At 35.1% G+C, this 18,566-nt stretch overlaps 1 protein-coding gene across 4 annotated transcripts in view; it reads left to right on the plus strand.

Moving 5' to 3' along the window:
* The window catches only part of DMD (dystrophin), a gene marked incomplete at both ends in the record, with an annotated part of 1,339,794 nt that overhangs the window by 638,315 nt on the left and 682,913 nt on the right, over positions 1-18,566 (plus strand). For all 4 annotated transcript variants that reach the window (XM_082008889.1, XM_082008891.1, XM_082008888.1 and 1 more), the window contains 6 exons: positions 946-1,074; positions 2,671-2,841; positions 7,884-8,006; positions 9,195-9,332; positions 11,266-11,418; positions 12,339-12,521. In XM_082008889.1, the coding sequence (XP_081865015.1) occupies positions 946-1,074; positions 2,671-2,841; positions 7,884-8,006; positions 9,195-9,332; positions 11,266-11,418; positions 12,339-12,521 (897 nt within the window). The remainder of the gene's footprint in view (positions 1-945; positions 1,075-2,670; positions 2,842-7,883; positions 8,007-9,194; positions 9,333-11,265; positions 11,419-12,338; positions 12,522-18,566) is intronic.

Consider the following 18,566-nt stretch of genomic DNA (forward strand, 5'->3'; position numbering starts at 1 on the left):
CGGTATACAAGTGAAAGCACCTGGTTGTGTCTACCCTGGAAAACTTGAGCATTTCATTCAGTATGACATGGGTGCTCAATGTGGAACTGATTATAAGAAACATATAATGGAGTTTATAGACTGGTATAGTTACGTATTCCTCTACTTCCTCTCTTTCTTTGCTTTGGACTCTTGTTAATATTTAATAGAACCATGATTAAAAGGTATAAGAGAGGGATTCAGTCTTTTACTGACTTTTAGAACAATGTAAAGTAACGGTACATACATGTGGGGGCCAAAAGGACTAGTAAAATCTTCGATCTCAGGTGTGTGGTACATATATGTATTGTGTGGACACGAACAGGCCTCATTCTAGTGAGCTCACTAAAAAAGATAAAATGCTTTTAAATTAAGGAGAGAAAAAAAGTTTTATCAGAAGATCAACTAGAATAAGCTTTTTGAAAAGTAGAGTCTCAAAGCAGGGAAGTTAGGTGAAATGTAAATGAGTTTTTTACACAAAGCTCCCGTTCTTGATTGTGACTTGAGTGCATCCTTGTTACTACCTGAGTCTCAGTCAACTTACTGGCTTTCCAAAACGAGTTCTGTACCTAGTTCTTGGGAAACTCTTCTTTCTACCTCCAGTAGGTCTGGCTTCAGCTTCCTGTTCCACTCAGCAGTCTGGCTGAGCTGCACACACCTGCGTCTTGCCATGACTTTATTACCCTCCTGCCTGTCACTTTGGAAGCTTCTCTCTCTCCCAGAATGTCTTTTTAAAGAAACTTAACATATAAAATGAGAGCAAACGAACAACAGATTCTATCCTTCAAAAAACAAGCAGTTTCTATGTAAAATAAACAAGCTTAATTTCATCATGTATACATGTTTGCCACAGCTGGCATAATTACAGCTATTATTTCAGTTCTGATTACTTTTTTTGTATGTAGTATTTACCTTTTCCACATACAGGAATATCAAAAGCACATGGACGCTTTTGATCAGAATGTAGCTAATGTCACAACTTGGATGTATCGTGCTGAAATACTGTTGGATGAATCTGATAAACAAAAACCCCAGCAAAAAGAGGAAATTCTTAAGGTAAAAAAATGTGATTTTCTGGAAAACATTAATTTTATTCTAAAAAGGACTGTGTCAAAACTAGCATATTTTGAAATGTATCACAAATTAATGATTAAGATTCTTTTTCCTGTGATAAAGCTACCCGCTGGCAGCTTTTAGATTACTTAATAAATGTGCACTGCATTACAAAAGTTAAATCCCTACAGAAATAAAACCAGATACGTTATAAGTCTTGGGGAATTCCTGGTGAGTAGAACAGCATCTTATTAAACCTGTGTGTCCTGGTTTGCTGGAATAAACTCCTTAAACGCATCTGGTTGAACAAAAACCTTTTTTTTCTGTGTTCTTCATTTTTAATTGCTTTCCTGTTTTTCTGTGATACTTTTCTGATATCTATTGTATCTGCATTTGTTATCTCTGTCATATGATTGTTTTAATTCTATAAACACTGTTTGTGTTGATGCCAGACCAGCACCACAGAGAGTATTATATGGTAAAGTAGCTGTATAATAATGTGTGTATTGATCAGAAGGTTTTATTTAGCCTATTGCATCATTTGACCAACCAGTGAAAAATTATCTTGCAAGATAAATATGAATTTTAAAGTATCTCATTTAAAATACCTTCTTTGTTAAGATCAAGCAACTTCAAATTATAGTCTATATGGATTATATTTTTTCTTCTATAATTGGTGTGAAGCTTTACTTTGTATTGAACTCCATGGTCAGAACATACTATCTGAGGAAGGCTTTGCAACTCAAAGTCAGAATTGTATTGCTGACACTAACATAATGACACTATTTACTAAAGCAAAACGCTATACAAATTCCAAGGCAGAGCATAAATCAATGCCTCATTGATCTCCGCAGGATTGCAGGACAGAATTTTGTAGTTGAATGAACAATTCTGCCACCATCAGGTACAAAGTACAATGATCTTTGCCATCAATACAAGTACATATTTGTATTGCACAAAGGCATTTCATATGGACAGTGAAATGTAATCCTTAATGCCCATCTGTGCTTTATGGTTCCTGAATGCCTGGCTATCTTTTTCACCCTCTGCCCATACTGGTATCTAGTGTTAAGGTTACTTTTGCAGAGGAAGGCAGCATGTGCCCTCAGTTTTTTTGTAATTTGTGATAGATTTATAGAAAAAAATACCCACTGGTTTTCATCTGGTTATTTTTCCCTGCCTCAACTATGGGCATGGAGAGTAATGAAAGCAACAGCTATACATTCAGTTCCGTAATACATGAATTAACAACTCTTCTTAGCTTTAGGAACATAAAATAAATTAGCATATCCTGAAATATGCTGAGGATTGTATTACTGCAGATAAGAACCTGCCTAGAAATAATGTTCACCATTAATTTCCTCTAGGAGATATTAAAACAGACATGCAGATACATTCCTACTATAAATTTGAGGGATAAGAGTGGGAATGTTATCTAATGTATTTCTACTAGATTTACACATTCATGCATACTTATCTGAATTTGCTTTGTGGTTTTGCTCCCTATTCCTTTGCACACTCTCTCTCTCTCTCTCTCTCTCTCTCTCTCTTTGCATTTATTACTAACTTCAAGCCCTGTCTCTTGCTCACGGACTGTAGCGCTTAAAGGCTGAGCTGAATGATATGCATCCAAAGGTGGACTCTGTGCGTGACCAGGCAGTTGACTTGATGACAAACCGTGGAGATCACTGCAGGAAAGTAATAGAGCCTAAACTGTCAGAGCTCAACCAGCGATTTGCAGCTCTATCGCAAAGAATTAAGAGCGGAAAGGTAGGAGGGCTTGCTTCCATATGGAGATGCATACAAAATGGTAGTTATATAAGGCACACAATTACAACTACACAGTGGGCTGCAGTTTCTCCAAAAAGTAAGCTTTTGAAGGAAAACAATGTAGATCCTAAGAATTATTTTTTTTAAGTCTGAAGGTTTGGGTTTTTTGGCATTAAGGTCTTTTTCACTGTTTAACAATTAGAAGTATTTGCTGACTTTGTATGAACATAACAATGATTACCTCATTAATTTATAAAGGATTAGCAACATCTGGGAATCAGTAAGATTCTTAATCTTCTCAAAGTATGACTAGCCTTTTTTTATATATTGGCTTTTGGGGGGTAATTCTTCATTAAATGCACCCAGTCTTTTCCTATGATGCCGTGACTCACCAAGGTTTGAGATACATAGATAGATATGTATACACACAGATATTATATTAATTATACTTCAGCTACGCATCTGTACAAGTAGTTTGACTACTGAATATGAATTCCATATGGATTAGGTAATTTTTTTTGTGCCTTCTGAATTGGAATGAGGGAGGATGTAAGCCACCTCCTTTCTCCTTTGTATTTGCTATCTTTATTGCGGAGAGCTATTCATCAGATTAAAGCAGACAGACATGCAGGTTGTTATATAGGATAATGGGAATGCATGGATCCTGATCTTAACTCTTTTTCCTGGCTAGTGTAATAGCACTGGAAATGAATGTACAGAGGATCAGTGGCAGAGCAGGAAATGAGCTTTGCAAAAAGCATAAACAAAGAGCCATGGTTTTCATGAGTTGTTTGGGGTTTACACAGGGCTCAATACCCTGTGTAACCAGCACATTCTTTGTGGATATTTGAGTTTATTTAGGTTTCATTTCTGGAACAGGAAAGAATATGTCTTATGAATAAAGGTCATCGGGGTTTTTTTCCTATTGGCCATCAACAGTACTTCAGCTGTTCCAGTGTGGTTCTCCTCAGTTCTTACAGAAGTATAAACTGTAGACAGAGAACATCTTGGCACAAAACCCAAACAATTGTGCTGTGTGACATTTTTATTCTGAACGTCTGCTATCTGCAGCCTGGATTTCCTTCTCACTTTTACCTTGCACTTCCACAATGCTGTAAGCATACAGGGCTGATGCAGCCTTTGGGAGGGTTGTATGAAATTATTGCTTGTCTTAGGAAAAAACAGGACTGCCTGTCGATGGTTTATCATGAGTTAACTGCTTGCATTGTTTGTTGTGGGCTCACTTAAAGAAGGGGTAAAGGTGTTTGTCAAGATGAAGTGTCTTCAGAACACAGCAGCATGCAAATCTCTTCCACCTGGCAACCTTCTCTCTCGGGTGTTCTCCAATTTATGTTAGTATAAGCAAGATGAGCTGGAGCGGCAGCACTTCACTAAACTTTATACACTACATACCTAGCAAGATGAGAGGAAATACTACAGCATGTAATTTTAACAGTAAATTAGAATTTAGGGGACCTTTTCCAGGACCTTGGGGAATGGACAGCTACGTTATGATTTACAAGGATATCTATAGTAATAGGTATTCACAGAATCACTAAGGTTGGAAAGGACCTTCAAGATCATCAAGTCCAACCATTAATCCAGCACCACCATGCCCACTAAACCATGTCCTGAAGCGCCACATCCACACATTTTTTTAACACTTCCAGAGATGGTGACTCCACCACCTCCCTGCACAGCCTGTTCCAATGCTTGACCACCCTCTCAGTGAAGAAATTTTTCCTAATATCCAATCTAAACTTCCTCTGGTGCAACTTGAGGCCATTTCCTCTCGTCCTATCACTAGTTACTCGAGAGAAGAGACCAACACCCTCGTCGCCACAACCCCCTTTCAGGTAGTTGTAGAGAGCGATAAGGTCTCCCCTCAGCCTCCTCTTCTCCAGACTAAACAACCCCAGTTCCCTCAGCCGCTCCTCATAAGACTTGTGCTCCAGACCCCTCACCAACTTCATTGCCGTTCTTTGGACACGCTCCAGCACCTCAACATCCTTCTTGTAGTGAGGGGCCCAAAACTGAACACAGGATTCAAGGTGCGGCCTCACCAGTGCTGAGTACATGGGCACGATCACTTCCCTACTCCTGCTGGCCACACTATTCCCGATACAGGCCAGGACGCTGTTGGCCGCCTTGGCCACCTGGGCACACTGCCGGCTCATGTTCAGCCGGCTGTCAACCAGCACCCTCAGGTCCTTTTCTGCTGGACAGCTCTCCAGCCACTCTTCCCCAAGCCTGTAGCGTTGCATGGGGTTGTTGTGGCCAAAGTGCGGGACCCGGTGCTTGGCCTTATTAAACCTCACAAAATTGACCTCAGCCATCGATCCAGCTAGTCCAGATCCCTCTGCAGAGCCCTCCTACCCTCCAGCAGATCAACACTCCCACCCAGCTTGGTGTCATCTGCAAACTTACTGAGGGAGTACTTGATCCCCTCATCCAGGTCATCGATAAAGACGTTGAACAAGACCGGCCCCAGAACCAAGCCCTGGGGAACATCGCTTGTGACCGGCCGCCAGCCGGATTTAACGGCATTCACCACAACTCTCTGGGCTCGGCCATCCAGCCAGTTCTTTACCCAGCGAAGACCAAACCTGTCTAAGCCATCTTATTGCGTAAGATACAAAGGCAAAAGCTTGTCTGAATTCCTGGTGGTTCTACTGACTTGCTGTATGCATTTGTGTCATCGTTTAGCTCTAGCTGGCAGCTGAGCACCACGCAGCCGCTTGCTCACTCCCCCACGGTGGGACAGGGCAGAGAATCGGAAGAGTAAAACTGAGGAAAGTAATAGGTTGAGATAAAGACAGTTTAACAGGTAAAGCAAAAGCTGCACACACAAGCAAAGCAAAGCAAGGAATTCATTCACTACTCCCCATCAGCAAGCACATGTTCAGCCATCTCCGGGGAAGCAGGGCTCCATTGTGCATAACAGTTTCTTGGGAAGACTGACGCCATCACTCCGAATGTCCCTCCACCCCTTCCTTCTTTTTAACTCTATTCTGGCTAAAACCAGAACAATTTGGTTAAAGGACTAAATTGCTGGGTGTCTTGTATCGTCCACCTGTATCATGTAGGTAATTGCACTTCCCTTAGTCATGATTTCAGCTTCATGGGCTGAAAAATTATTCTTACGGGGTTCTATTATGCTTCCTAATTGTTTTGTAGTTTTTTCATACTTAGGCAAAATTATTTACTCAGTGAATAACAGATTAAGAAATCAATTCAAGAGGACAGTAAACTCTCATAACCTATTTTCAATCAATTCTCATCTCTTTTCAAATTAGTTATATTTTTTCAAATACTAACAATTATGACTACAGCAGTGAAGTAAATAAGAACTGACCTGTGAAGTCAGTAAATGGTAGTACATAATTGTTGTGTCCTAAATTAACGAAACGATCATAGTGTACTAGAATGAGTTTTAATATTTTCAAGTTAGGTCTTTGAATCTCATTCAATTATTGGAATTTCATTTAATATTTTTCCTTCCATTTTCCTTTTTGTTACAGTTTTTAGCATTTGTCAGAGATTAGTAATTTTATATTCCAGTTTTATTAGTAGATTTGTCTTTTAGTGAGATTTAAGTACTTTTGAAGACATCCTTCAGAGCATTTGAGAAGAAATTACTGTGTAGTTTGCTGTTATTCCTACCTCAGTTGAAGTGCTTGCTGAGTGTAGTTCTGAGCTTCTTGATTAAACCTTGTGATCACAGTATTATTTTCTATAAATATTGTACATTATTATATTTCTGTTAATGTTTGTAAGTGTACAAAATCTTTGTCATTAAAACAATCACCCACATACACTTAAGGCATTTTTACCCTAATTCTCCCAGGCCATCTGTGGAACAGCTGAGAAAAATTACAGCTGATGTCCAGTCTCTCTCGTTTTAATGACTAACTTTGATTGCCACCACCTTCATTACAAACTTTTGCTTTATAATAAATGAAAATTGTGCTAGAGGGAAGAGTAAAGGAGAACTGATTAGAATATAATGCGCTTATGTCTTTAAGCAAGAAGACAGTTGTATGTCCAAGAGTTCCTAGAACATCGTAAAGCTTTAATTACCTTTAAATCTAAATTTTTTGCAAGAATCATAAAGAATTTATTGATTGTTCTTGCGTTTAAAGCTTTGAAAGAAGAAATCTTCTTCTGTTATCCTTTGCAATGCACTTAACAAATATATTGCATATTGTACGTTAAACTATCCACAGGCAATTGGGTATCAGGTAGATAAGGGCAGTGTATTGTTAATAAGTGGCACTTGTTTTAGAGTTTCAAACTCCAAATGCTAAGCTAAAGCACCATCATTATAGTGTGAATCTTTTTGCACAAATTCTGTCTATTTTTTGTGGTTGAGGGTTTTTTGGTCCTGTATTTTTGTTGAGGCTTTTTTGAAACACAAGCTCTTTTTAGTGGTTTTGTTGATTATTTTTTTTTTAATACGTTACAAAATATTGTTAGTGGAATATCATACACAAATATTATCTGTCTTTTGTATAATTCACCTGCCATTTTTGCTATTCTTTGTGAGAGCGCAATTATTTCAAAACACTGAAACAGATTATCATGAAATTTTTCTCAATTGGCAGAGAGAAACCTTTGGTAGAATGGTTTGTCATTCATCTGAATGGATTGCTTGTTGCTGTGTGAGTAATTTCTGACAAACCAGATTTAGCCAAGTAGTGTCAACATGTAATATGTTAGAAAAATTGTTATGTTACACTGTTTATCTGAACCTGTTACACACAAATGTGAAAATATCTTTTTCTTTTTTTTTTAATCTTCACTTACCATAGAATTCTTATGTTTTCTTATATGGAAATTCTACAGTATTGTTGAATACCTATCTTTACTTGTATCTTTGGGTACTTTGAGTTGCATGGTGTAGATATTTTTCCACATGACAGAAAGTCTACCACTGTTTTAGCAGTAGGGAGTAAAACATATGTCTCTCTTCATTTATGTTTCTAATAAAACTATTAAGTATGTGATTTAAACAAATAACCTTTCTATTTCTTCTATTTTAGCCTTTCACTCCTTTGAAGGAATTGGAGCAATTTGACTTTGATATACAAAAAATGCTTGAACCACTGGAGGTTGAAATTCAGCAGGGGGTGAATCTGAAAGAGGAGGACTTCAATAAAGATATGGTAATTTGGTTGAAATGGAAGTCTGAGTGAAGTAGGCAGGGAGATTAAAAAAACGGAGCGAAAATTAGTACTATATATATTTTATATATAGTACAAGAAGACATTCACTAAAAACAAATGTAGGCAATTATTGCAAGAAATGTCACTTGCCAATTAGTTCTTAACTGATCTGCTTATAGGATTTATTGTAAATGGTTTTGGAGGCTGTAGCAAGCTTTATTACTCAAGTTTACCCTTTGCAAGTAACAAAACCGTTTATACATGGAGAGGGCAGGGGAAGGGTAAAAATACTTCTGTGCTTTATTACTGTTGCCACTGTGATGTGTTTTCTCCAGAATGACTTTCAGAGGGGGGACATTTCCTGGCTGGGCAATAATAAAGATTTGTCTTTAGAACCTTCCTTTCATGAGTCCTCAGCAAGATCAAATATCTGTTTCTTTACAAGCAATGTTCTTGTTCTTTTAAGGAATTCTTCAAAAATAGCTATTTTATATCAATGCTGAAGGGAATTTTTACAGAACTTTTTTTTCTTTTTTCTGTTTTAATGCAGGAAAAGTAAAATTTAAGGCAGTATGTACTGCAGTGGTAAATTCTAAGTGAATCAAATTTGATGGGACAGTTTCCACTACTTAAGAATATTTTGTTCCCTTTCTTTACATAAAATGTTTAGTGTAGTTCAAGAAGTAAACTCCCAGAAGCTGTGGCATAGATTCAACTTCTATGTAAAGAATACTTAGTGGTATCATTTTCCCTGCCAGAATAGCTGTTTCGCATTGTGATGATACAAGAAACAGTCAGGAATTGCATGGCCTCCTAGCATACCGGCAATTTCACTGACTACTGACAGTGACTTGACTATTTTAGATGTATCTATTCTTTTTGTTTCAAAGTAAAATACATTTTACTTTTTTGCCTTTAGTGTTTTCATCCTGTTATCCTGGATGCTGCATAAAATCTAGTATCAAACATCTGCAGGTTTTCAAGCGCTGTTTCACTTGTATCCCTCAAGTATCTACATGTATTGTAGAAAACAAGTAAAAGTTATTCAATCTTCAGTATAGACCTGCAAGTAGCTGTTAGTTGATTACCTTATCAGAGGAAGTATAGTTTTATATGTCTGTATCTCCTACTACTTAAGTATTAATTAGATTTAAATGCCCATTACACTTGTTATTTTTTTTAAATCAGAGTAAAGACGACGAGAGCACAGTGAAAGAATTGCTACAAAGGGGCGACAAGCTTCAAAAGAGAATCACAGATGAGAGAAAACGGGAGGAAATAAAGATAAAACAACAGCTGTTGCAGACTAAACATAATGCTCTCAAGGTATAGGAGCTACAATTATAAGCATATGTTACTAAAACCATTTTTTTCTTCATTTCAGGGAATTGTTCTGTTAAATGAATCTTCACTACTATTTAAAGATGAGTAATTTAAAACTATTTGCCTATAAACGTATATTTTCTTATATACTTCTCTTGATGCCTTGGAAAACATACCTTAAATCTTCAGCTTAATAAATACTCTTTTGTCCTTAGTGTTGCAACCGTGTGATTGCCAGTTGGACAACAATGATTTCTTTGATAATAATTCCTTTTTAAACACATAATGCATTTTTTATGTTTCTCCAACAGCAGTCAAGACCTTAGTTAGAATCAGTTCTCACAAACTTATATTTTCAGTTGTATAACATATTTCTGGCAATGAATAAGTTGTTTTACCCTTTAGTAAAAGATTTACATGCTAAATTCTTTAGTGGGAAATGTGGCTCCAATCTCTTTAGAATAGGGTGGGTGGTAGTACCAATAGACCTAGCAGCTAAGAGGTTGACAACCAGAGTCACATAACAAAATTGTGTTACCACACTCCTGGAAAAACTGTTCCTAGAAACATCCACAGTGAGAACTATCTGGACAAGCTATTAGTTGTAATTGGGAGTGTTGTCTTTCCGGGCAAAAATATAAGTGAGGAAAGAAAGAATCTTACAGTTGGTCACCTACCTGGAGCCATAGGATCTGGCTACTATAGAAGAATTTTTCATCTTACTTGCAAGAAGAATTTTTCTCTCTTTTGAAACTTTTCATTCAGTTGTTCTTGGCTTAGGGAACATGGCATGGTTACATTTTATTATCACATATTTTTAAGCAGCATCTTTCCTTTCCTCTGGATTTCATTCCAATTTATACAGTTTTGCAGATCTGTTTAAATTCAATAAAAGAATAACTGGAATATGTCATTGTTTTGTCCACATTTAAAAGAAAATTGAAATCTGTTAGGTGTTTCTTTGACTGTTCCAAGTTAAATGGAAGTAATTCTTAATTTTTATGGAGGAGAAACAAGAAAAGTTTTTCCAGAAGTATGCTATTGACCAGATCCTTACTGGCTGTTTTTATGGAATAGAGAGATTGATTTTCCTTTGGGTGACTCAGGTAAGGCCTTCAACCTTGTCAAATAAAATTCAAGAATGGTGGAGGCAAGTTCATCTGAATAATTTCATATAAAATGTAGTCAGTAATTTTTTAGTTTACTTCTTATTAAGGAATTATAATAATGAAAATATTTTCTGAATTCTGAATGAGTGAAGTTAAGCAGGAAATGTAAATGGAATATATTGAAATATATTTATATGAAATAAAATAATATTTTTTACCTTCCTGTTAAAGAGAAGTTTTAATACTTTTATAAACCTGTCATAAACACAATACATTTGTTATGTATATGATATTTAATTTAGAAAAAGGAAGCCTGTCTTTGCATACATTTCTGCATTGAAATGAACTTTTGAATAGCTACAGAGTTTGCATGCAGGCTAGATTTCACAGGAGGCAACAAAACAGAGGAAGCCCACTTATGGCTACATACTAAGTGGGCTGTGTTTCCATCTGTCCAGTAAGTATTCTGAGCAGAAGTGTTTTGTGTAAAATATTGGCATTTATGTAAGAGTCTGAACTTCTCTGAATATTGGTGACTGTCTCAGTGGTTTATTCAACATATGAACAACCCTGGATTACGTAACCACCTTTAAAAGAAAAAATAATCTGTTAAACTGATGAAAATATGCTGCGTTCAGTTACTTATATGCTCTTAAACTGAAGAAAGTATGCTGTGTTGAGATACTTACATACTTGTTTTAAATATCAACATTTAATTTAAAAAAATAGTGGCCTTGTGCACTTTTTTCCCTTCACTGTGTACACATACCAATTCATATTTTATAAGCCTGTAATTCATATTCTAATAATGTCTGCACTGTGAACAGGACTTGAGATCTCAAAGAAGAAAAAAAGCTTTAGAGATTTCTCATCAGTGGTACCAGTACAAGAGGCAGGCGGATGACCTAATGACATGGCTGGATGACATTGAGAAAAAGTTAGCCAGTCTACCAGACCACAAAGATGAGCAGAAGCTAAAGGTAATGTTGTTTTGGGATGGCAATGGTAGATCTTTCTGAGTGACAATTTATCGATTTAACAGACAGCAAAAGCAACAAATATTCCAATAGATATAGAAAATTATCAGTTCAGTTCTTTATTTCTATTTATAGTAAAACAAACCTTAATTATCTGTGTTCAAACTGACATTTCTTTTTTGTATTATACCTTGTATTTGTTTGTTATACAGAATGTTATATAAATAATTTGAAACACACTGAATAAAATTTTTTGTCATTATTATGGAAAGTGTGCACTGTATTAAGAGCATCAAATGTTTTCTAGTAAAAATTGTAATTGATTTTATGTATCTTTGTTCCAGATGAACAAATGACTTACCGATATATGGATGACCTCTCTCTCATGTTAGCACATTCATTTTCATCAGAACATATTCATATGTCAAACTCTATAGATTTATTTACATACTGTCAAAGGTTTTCCTAGTTTGTTTTACATCGTCTTTCTTTGCTTCATTCTCTGTTGAGTTTCCCACAGAGTAAAATAGGGGTTAAGTAATATATTAGACTCAAATAATATATTTGTAAGCTGTCCAAACACTATTTGTCCTGAATATGCTGACCCTTATTTTGAAAAGGATTTCTCCAATTGCCCATCGCAGTGTACTAGCAAGAATCTGGAATTGGAAACTGTTGGCCTTTGCTAACTAGTGTTCAGTGTGTATTAGCTGTTAGTATCCCTACAGCCAACCTCCAAGAAGGTTCTTCAGTTTCAGTTATTTTCTTTTGTTTAAATGTAAAATAAGACATGAAATAGCTGTACATTTTAATTGTAACAATAAAATGGAAATTGAATTTCTGACAGAAGTATTTTGCTAATTTTAAGTTGATTGATCTAGTTAGCTAACTGTCCTGGGCCCTGTATTGGTTTTGCTCACTAGGAGATTGATGGAGAATTGGAGAAGAAGAAGGAAGATCTGAATGCGGTGCACAGGCAGGCTGAACGCTTGTCTAAGGATGGGGCTGCAAAAGCAGTGGAGCCAACCCTGATACAGCTCAGCAAGCGCTGGCGAGATTTTGAGAGCAAATTTGCTCAGTTTCGAAGACTCAACTATGCACAAATTGTGAGTTGTTACTGGCAAACCCATATGTTTGCAACTGCTACTACTAACAGCATCCTACTAACAAAGAGAGCTTCAGGGTCAGTGTCAACTCTTCAGATATTAATAAGAAAAACCCTATTGTCTGCGAGTGGGGGAATCTTTATATTCTAATACGATAGTTCTCTGCTTTGGTCTTAAAAATGCCCTTAAGTTAAATCAGCCAATTACAAAAACTCAGAAATGAAAAGTTCATGTTTATTTCTGTTGCCTCATTATTTTTCCATAACATTTTCCAGTTTAAAAACGTCAGTTTGCCATGCACCTATTTTGTTCAGTTAACATGTAAAAAAGAATAATTGTCTTTTTCAAACTACCCATCCCATGCCAATTTTAATTGTTTTTTTATTTGTCCATAACATGTTATACCCACTTTAGGAAGGGGTTAAAAAAATTGTTATGATACTATATATACATGGCCTCTTCTTCAAATGCTTGAATTCTCAAGGGAGTTTTTGCAAGAAAGTGTACTTTTAAATTTGGCAGGATGAAAACGTAATTTATATGAACCAACTTCGTGTCTTCTGATTTTGAGCTGTTTAGTTGCATATAAAATATAATTCTTCTTACTGGCTTATACAGGCTGCAATAACTAGATAAATAAAAGGGAAATAAACTGTCCCTATTCCAGGTTTATGATCAAAATATGTATTGGGTGTTACCCATTTAGAATTTTACCACTTTTGGTTAGAAGTTTTGCACTTACGTGGCCGTTTTTCCTTGCCATTCCTACTACTCTCCTCATTGTATTCTGGGCTTTTGATTTTCAGTGAAGAAAGATAAGATTTGCTCTCAAGGAAGTTGTTGCATTATTTGCTATACTGTAATCTTAAAAGTGCTAGTGATAAAAAGGCGATTCAACAAAATAGAATTTTATTTATTTATTTTTAAATGCAACTAGATTGGAGAGGGGACATACTGAGAGGATAACAAAAATTTAAATGTGTGAAGTGTCATTTCTAATTGATATATGGTCGATTATGTTCTAAAAAGAAAAAAAGTTTTAAAATATCAGCAAAAACGTATGACATTTTGGTCAATACAATCCTGTAATGTACTGTGTATTGTGTATTTTTAACTTTTTTCTACTATTAAGTTACATAATGTATACATAAAAATAATAATTGGGATAGCTATGCAGTTAATGGAAACAATCAGAGAATCATTAACTTTGGTTTGTATGTTATTAAACCTTGTTCCATCTGATTACTCTTTTCAGATTGATATGGTTTATGTTAAACTTGATGGATGTAATCAGTTGCAAATCATTTATATTGGCATGGAGCTAGAGCAGGCTTCACTTTGTCTTGTAAATTATTCTTTTTTTTTTTATAATGAATATATTTGTTCCTGTGATAAGCAAGTAAGAAATAGGAATATGCATCCAATTTATATAAAAACGTTCTACTCTCAATGTGATTTTTATGTCACCCACCACCTACCATGACAGAGGATGACTATATCCATTATAAAATTTTACTAGCAAATCAATAAAACTGTATGTTAGCATATTTTTTTTAAATATGTAACACAGATGATACCTCAGCACATGTGCTTTTCAATTGGTCAAAGGAATACAGTCATCAACTTTTCAAAGCCATGTAACCATTACATGTATTTTTATTGTGAAAATATAGTATTTATATAATATATTTCATTCCTTGTAATGGTTAAATTTTTAAATATTCTCAAGCATTTCAAGGCTACTTGTTAACATTTATCCAGGGAATGAGGTCAATACTCAATGAAATTTACATGTGTACGGGATTGTTACTGTATCCTTCTCATTTCTCATGAAGAATATCTTTCTCTGTTGACAATGACTAAGATGATATTCATATGAAATATTTTAGAACTTTCACAGAAGCTACTGAAACTGCTGAGAGGCATATATTTTCATGGCTCAAATCAGAGTGAGAAGCACAACTGCCTTGCTACTCTTTTGGCTTTGCTGAATCAGTGAAACAAATTTAATTTCTCTTGAGTCCTTTTTTAAATTTTTTAATACAGCCTAAGTACCTACCTCACAGGGATGTTGTGAGGATTAATTGTTTGTGCAAGACTTTAAAATACAAGGGAAAAATGAAAATTCAAGCTATTCACTTGAACACATGCATATACCAGCAAAACTAACTTTCACAGAGATTGTCTATGTTAACCACCAACTGAATAAAACCATATGATAAAAATACAAAAAGGAATTTATTTTTAAAACAAAACAAATCGAAAACTGCTGCATTTTTATTTACAATGGATGATGTATTCAATAACAGACTTATTTAACAACTGAAATTTGTTATTATGAATCAATGAGGATTTAGTTGTACTGTATATCTTGCAATTCATTATGATTCATTGAATAAACCTAGCAAGACTGCATTGAAGAAGACCTTTAATTATGTGGCTTAATGACAGATTTGCATTTCTTACCTTTGTTGGAGCTAATGTATTTCTGTTATCAAAGTGTGAAATTAGAATGATCATGCTGCCCTGGATTTTACTTTTCCCCAATATTTGTTAGGAGAACCTGTCAGAAGGATATAGGAACCATAATCATATAAGAATTGATTCTCACTAGCATGATAGATTCTCATAAAATTCTAATTGCCTCACAAATACATAGCAGTAAAGCCAGCAACTAATTGACAGATATATATATATGAAAAGGAATTTTCTGTCAACACTTCTGATAATAAGGTATGTTGTAGTTATATTACCTCAAGCACTGCATGCTCTGTTTAACGCCAATTTTGTGACATTATTCAATGCGGTATAGTGGTCATCTCTTTATGTGAAAAGTGTCAGAGAGTAGTGTGTGACAATCTATAGGGAAAAAAGTACATTTATTGTAGTAACAGATTAAACATGTTACACAAATACATAAATACAGCTGCACAAAACCTAAAATGACACAGAGTGGGAAAAAGTTTTTGGAGTTCATGTTGTCCTACAAGTTTCTTCTCCCACCCAGAGTCTTTATTCATATGTGGCAAAATAAACAGTGGTCAGAAAATCCTGTCTTTCAGTCAGGCAGATTTCAGATTCCTGTGTTAAGAAAAGTTTAGTATTCTACTGCATTTCTGCTAAAAATTTCAATTTGAAATCAGTCAGTAGGAACTTCAGTTGTGAAATCTGAATAACTTATTAAAGAGTGGATTATTTTATCATCATGTTTTAAAATTATGATTAACCACTAAATCCCACTGAAATTCATAGAAGCTTAAGATAGTCTTCAAAAAACAAGCCATTAAAGTTTAATCCTAGAGCTGTATGAAGTTTTTACATATTCAAAGTACACATTTGTTTTTAATAAAATTCATTTCAGTAAGAATTATAACATTATAGAGGTCAAGGGACATTTATCTCTAGATTATCTCTGCAGAAGCTAAAATAATTAAGCCTTGGCAGTTGCACAGTATTTTCAGAAAAGTTATCAATCCCCTTCACTACAGTCTAAACCTAAATCTTCCAGTTACTATTTTTCTGCAACTTTGTTGCAACATCATCTGCCACTGTTCCAGGGTGATGAAAAGAGTTATCTAGCTGTTGCAGAGAAAAAGTTAGATTCAGATAGTTTAATTCAAATCAGCATGAAAATCAGTTATTGATATCTTGATTATATTTAATTAAATTAGCTTGAGTTAATGCCTGTTTTACAGAAGTTTGAGGGTTTTTTCATGCTTTCATTTCAGCAGTCTAAGAGCGTGTTTTTGTCATAGCTCAATTTAGATTTTATTGAGCTGACTGAAATTACTCTGCATGTAGAGAGTATTGAAGGCCTTTATCATCTAGATGAACACAGGTGCAGAGCCTACTCTATGAATTCTTATTTCATCTGTCCTATTGCCATACTTTATCAAGCTATCCGACATTCTTTCTGCCATCACATACGGTGTTTTTTTCCTTTTCCGCGCTCAGCTGAACTATGCATGCTGTAAATAGTAAGCCAGAGTATTTTTAGGACAAGAAGAATATTGTCCCTGCAACCTATTAACAGCTGTCAAAAGTATGTACCTATTGATGTATATACAAGCCAAAAAATACTTACCTAAGTCATTTTGAGTAATTTCATTGGTGACACACACATTCTGTTGAAATTTATGGTCATTTTACTACTGAAACATTCAGGCCTGGATTTTGGCCACACTGGGAAAAATAATAAAATTTATCAACTGATAATCAGGAGAGACTGTCTTTTTCATAGCAATTAGACTATGCAAGAATGAATAAGGAAAATAGCTATACAAAACATGTATTTACTTCTATAAGGTAAGTGATTTAGTCTGAGCAGTTCAATAGCTAACTGCAACATGGATAAAATATCAGTACTTTTAGTACTTTCTATGAACTAAATATCATAAGCTTCATTTTTCCAAATAAAAGACATTATTCTGTTTAAGATTCTGTAAAGCATTCAGAAAGTCAAAATACTTGTCCCCTAACCGGATGATCACTTCAGGTGAGAGAGTATGTGATCAACTTCTTAACCAGATTAAGTACTGATCAAGTTTACATCAGAAATTCAAGACTATGTTTAAGTTCATCGTGTAGTTTTCAGTTAGTATTTCCCTGTGGAGCTCTATTTAGTTAATGTAAACCTTTTTTTTTTTTTTAACCGTTACGATATGTTTATATATAAAGATATTTTCTAAAATATAAAACAAACATTAATTGAAATAAATCTGTCACAGTTAGATAAACTACAGGATTTGGTGTCCCAATTATCTGTCTGCATCTAAATAACATGGATACTTCAGTGGTAATGTGCTGTCATTGGTTTTGATCATCATTTTCCACAGTTTTCACAACAAACAGCATTGGAACAAAGAGGTTTTCTTCTCTTATCCTTGCTTAAATATTTCTTCCAGTAAATAAACAAGTAATGGTTGTCAAGAAGGGGCAAATAAATTCTTTGTTATTCCTACAATGAGTGGGATAGAGGATGAATAGAAGAGAGAAAAGACATTAGAAAAACGAAGTAGGAAAATACGTACTGGACAAAAGAAAAGAACTATACAGTGATGGATTAGTATCTCTTTCACCTATGCACTTTGGGTCTCTTAAGGACAAGGCAGAGGTGATCCTGTGACACCAATTAACTTTTCTGACATTTACAGTGGCATATTTTTAAACAAATAGCTTTACACGGTACAGCTAAAGACTGGCTTTTTTGACTGTGGTCTGCAAAAGGGGTGAGGATGAATGAGAATCTCTGCGAAGAGACTCACAGCTGAATGTTTACACCCATATTCTAGCAGCCATCAAGCTGGAAATTGCTATTAGAAATCTTACTCTAAATAATTGTATTTCAAAAACTTAACTTTTATGTCTAATTTAAGGTAAGAAAGCTATGGGAAGTACACTGAAGACGGATATTGTCTTTGATATAGCTGGAGAAGTGCTAGTTTTATACATACATTTTAAAATGCATTTTGCCTTCTCTGTGTCTAAAAGGGATGCATACAGTGTTGTAATTTAAGTGAAGACCATCTATAGCCTTCTTTTATAAAAAGTAGAGAAGTTTACTACAGTATTTTGAGTTCTTCTAAAGCGTATTTGTCTTCTCTCATATTTCCTTATTAATTCTGTACAGCGTTCACTATCATCACTGCAAATCTGTAGTATTTTACTAGAGTGAAGATAAAAAACCCTGTCTTGTAGATGACAGAACATTACAGAGAAGGTTTTTCTCTGCCATTTTTCATTTTCTGTTATAAACTTTAGTGATCTAAATTATATTCTTTAGTTTAAAAGTGAAACTTGACATCGGTACCTCATACCATAGGAATGAAAACTCTTGCTGCAACTTGGACTAAGGCTGGTTTAGGATGCTGATGAGGTGGTTATAAGAATGTAGTCTTAGCCACACCACAGGCTTTTCTCTATATGCTTGAGACAGAAACAAGACCAACAGCCTTTGGTTAAAGAATCATGTGTTACATAGCACTCAGTTCTCTCTCCTTTCAATTTTCATTGGACAAACCTGATCATTATATAGTATTTTCTTCC

This window comes from Phaethon aethereus, assembly GCF_964289735.1.
Source record: "Phaethon aethereus genome assembly, chromosome: 1".
Taxonomy (NCBI): Eukaryota; Metazoa; Chordata; class Aves; order Phaethontiformes; family Phaethontidae; genus Phaethon; species Phaethon aethereus.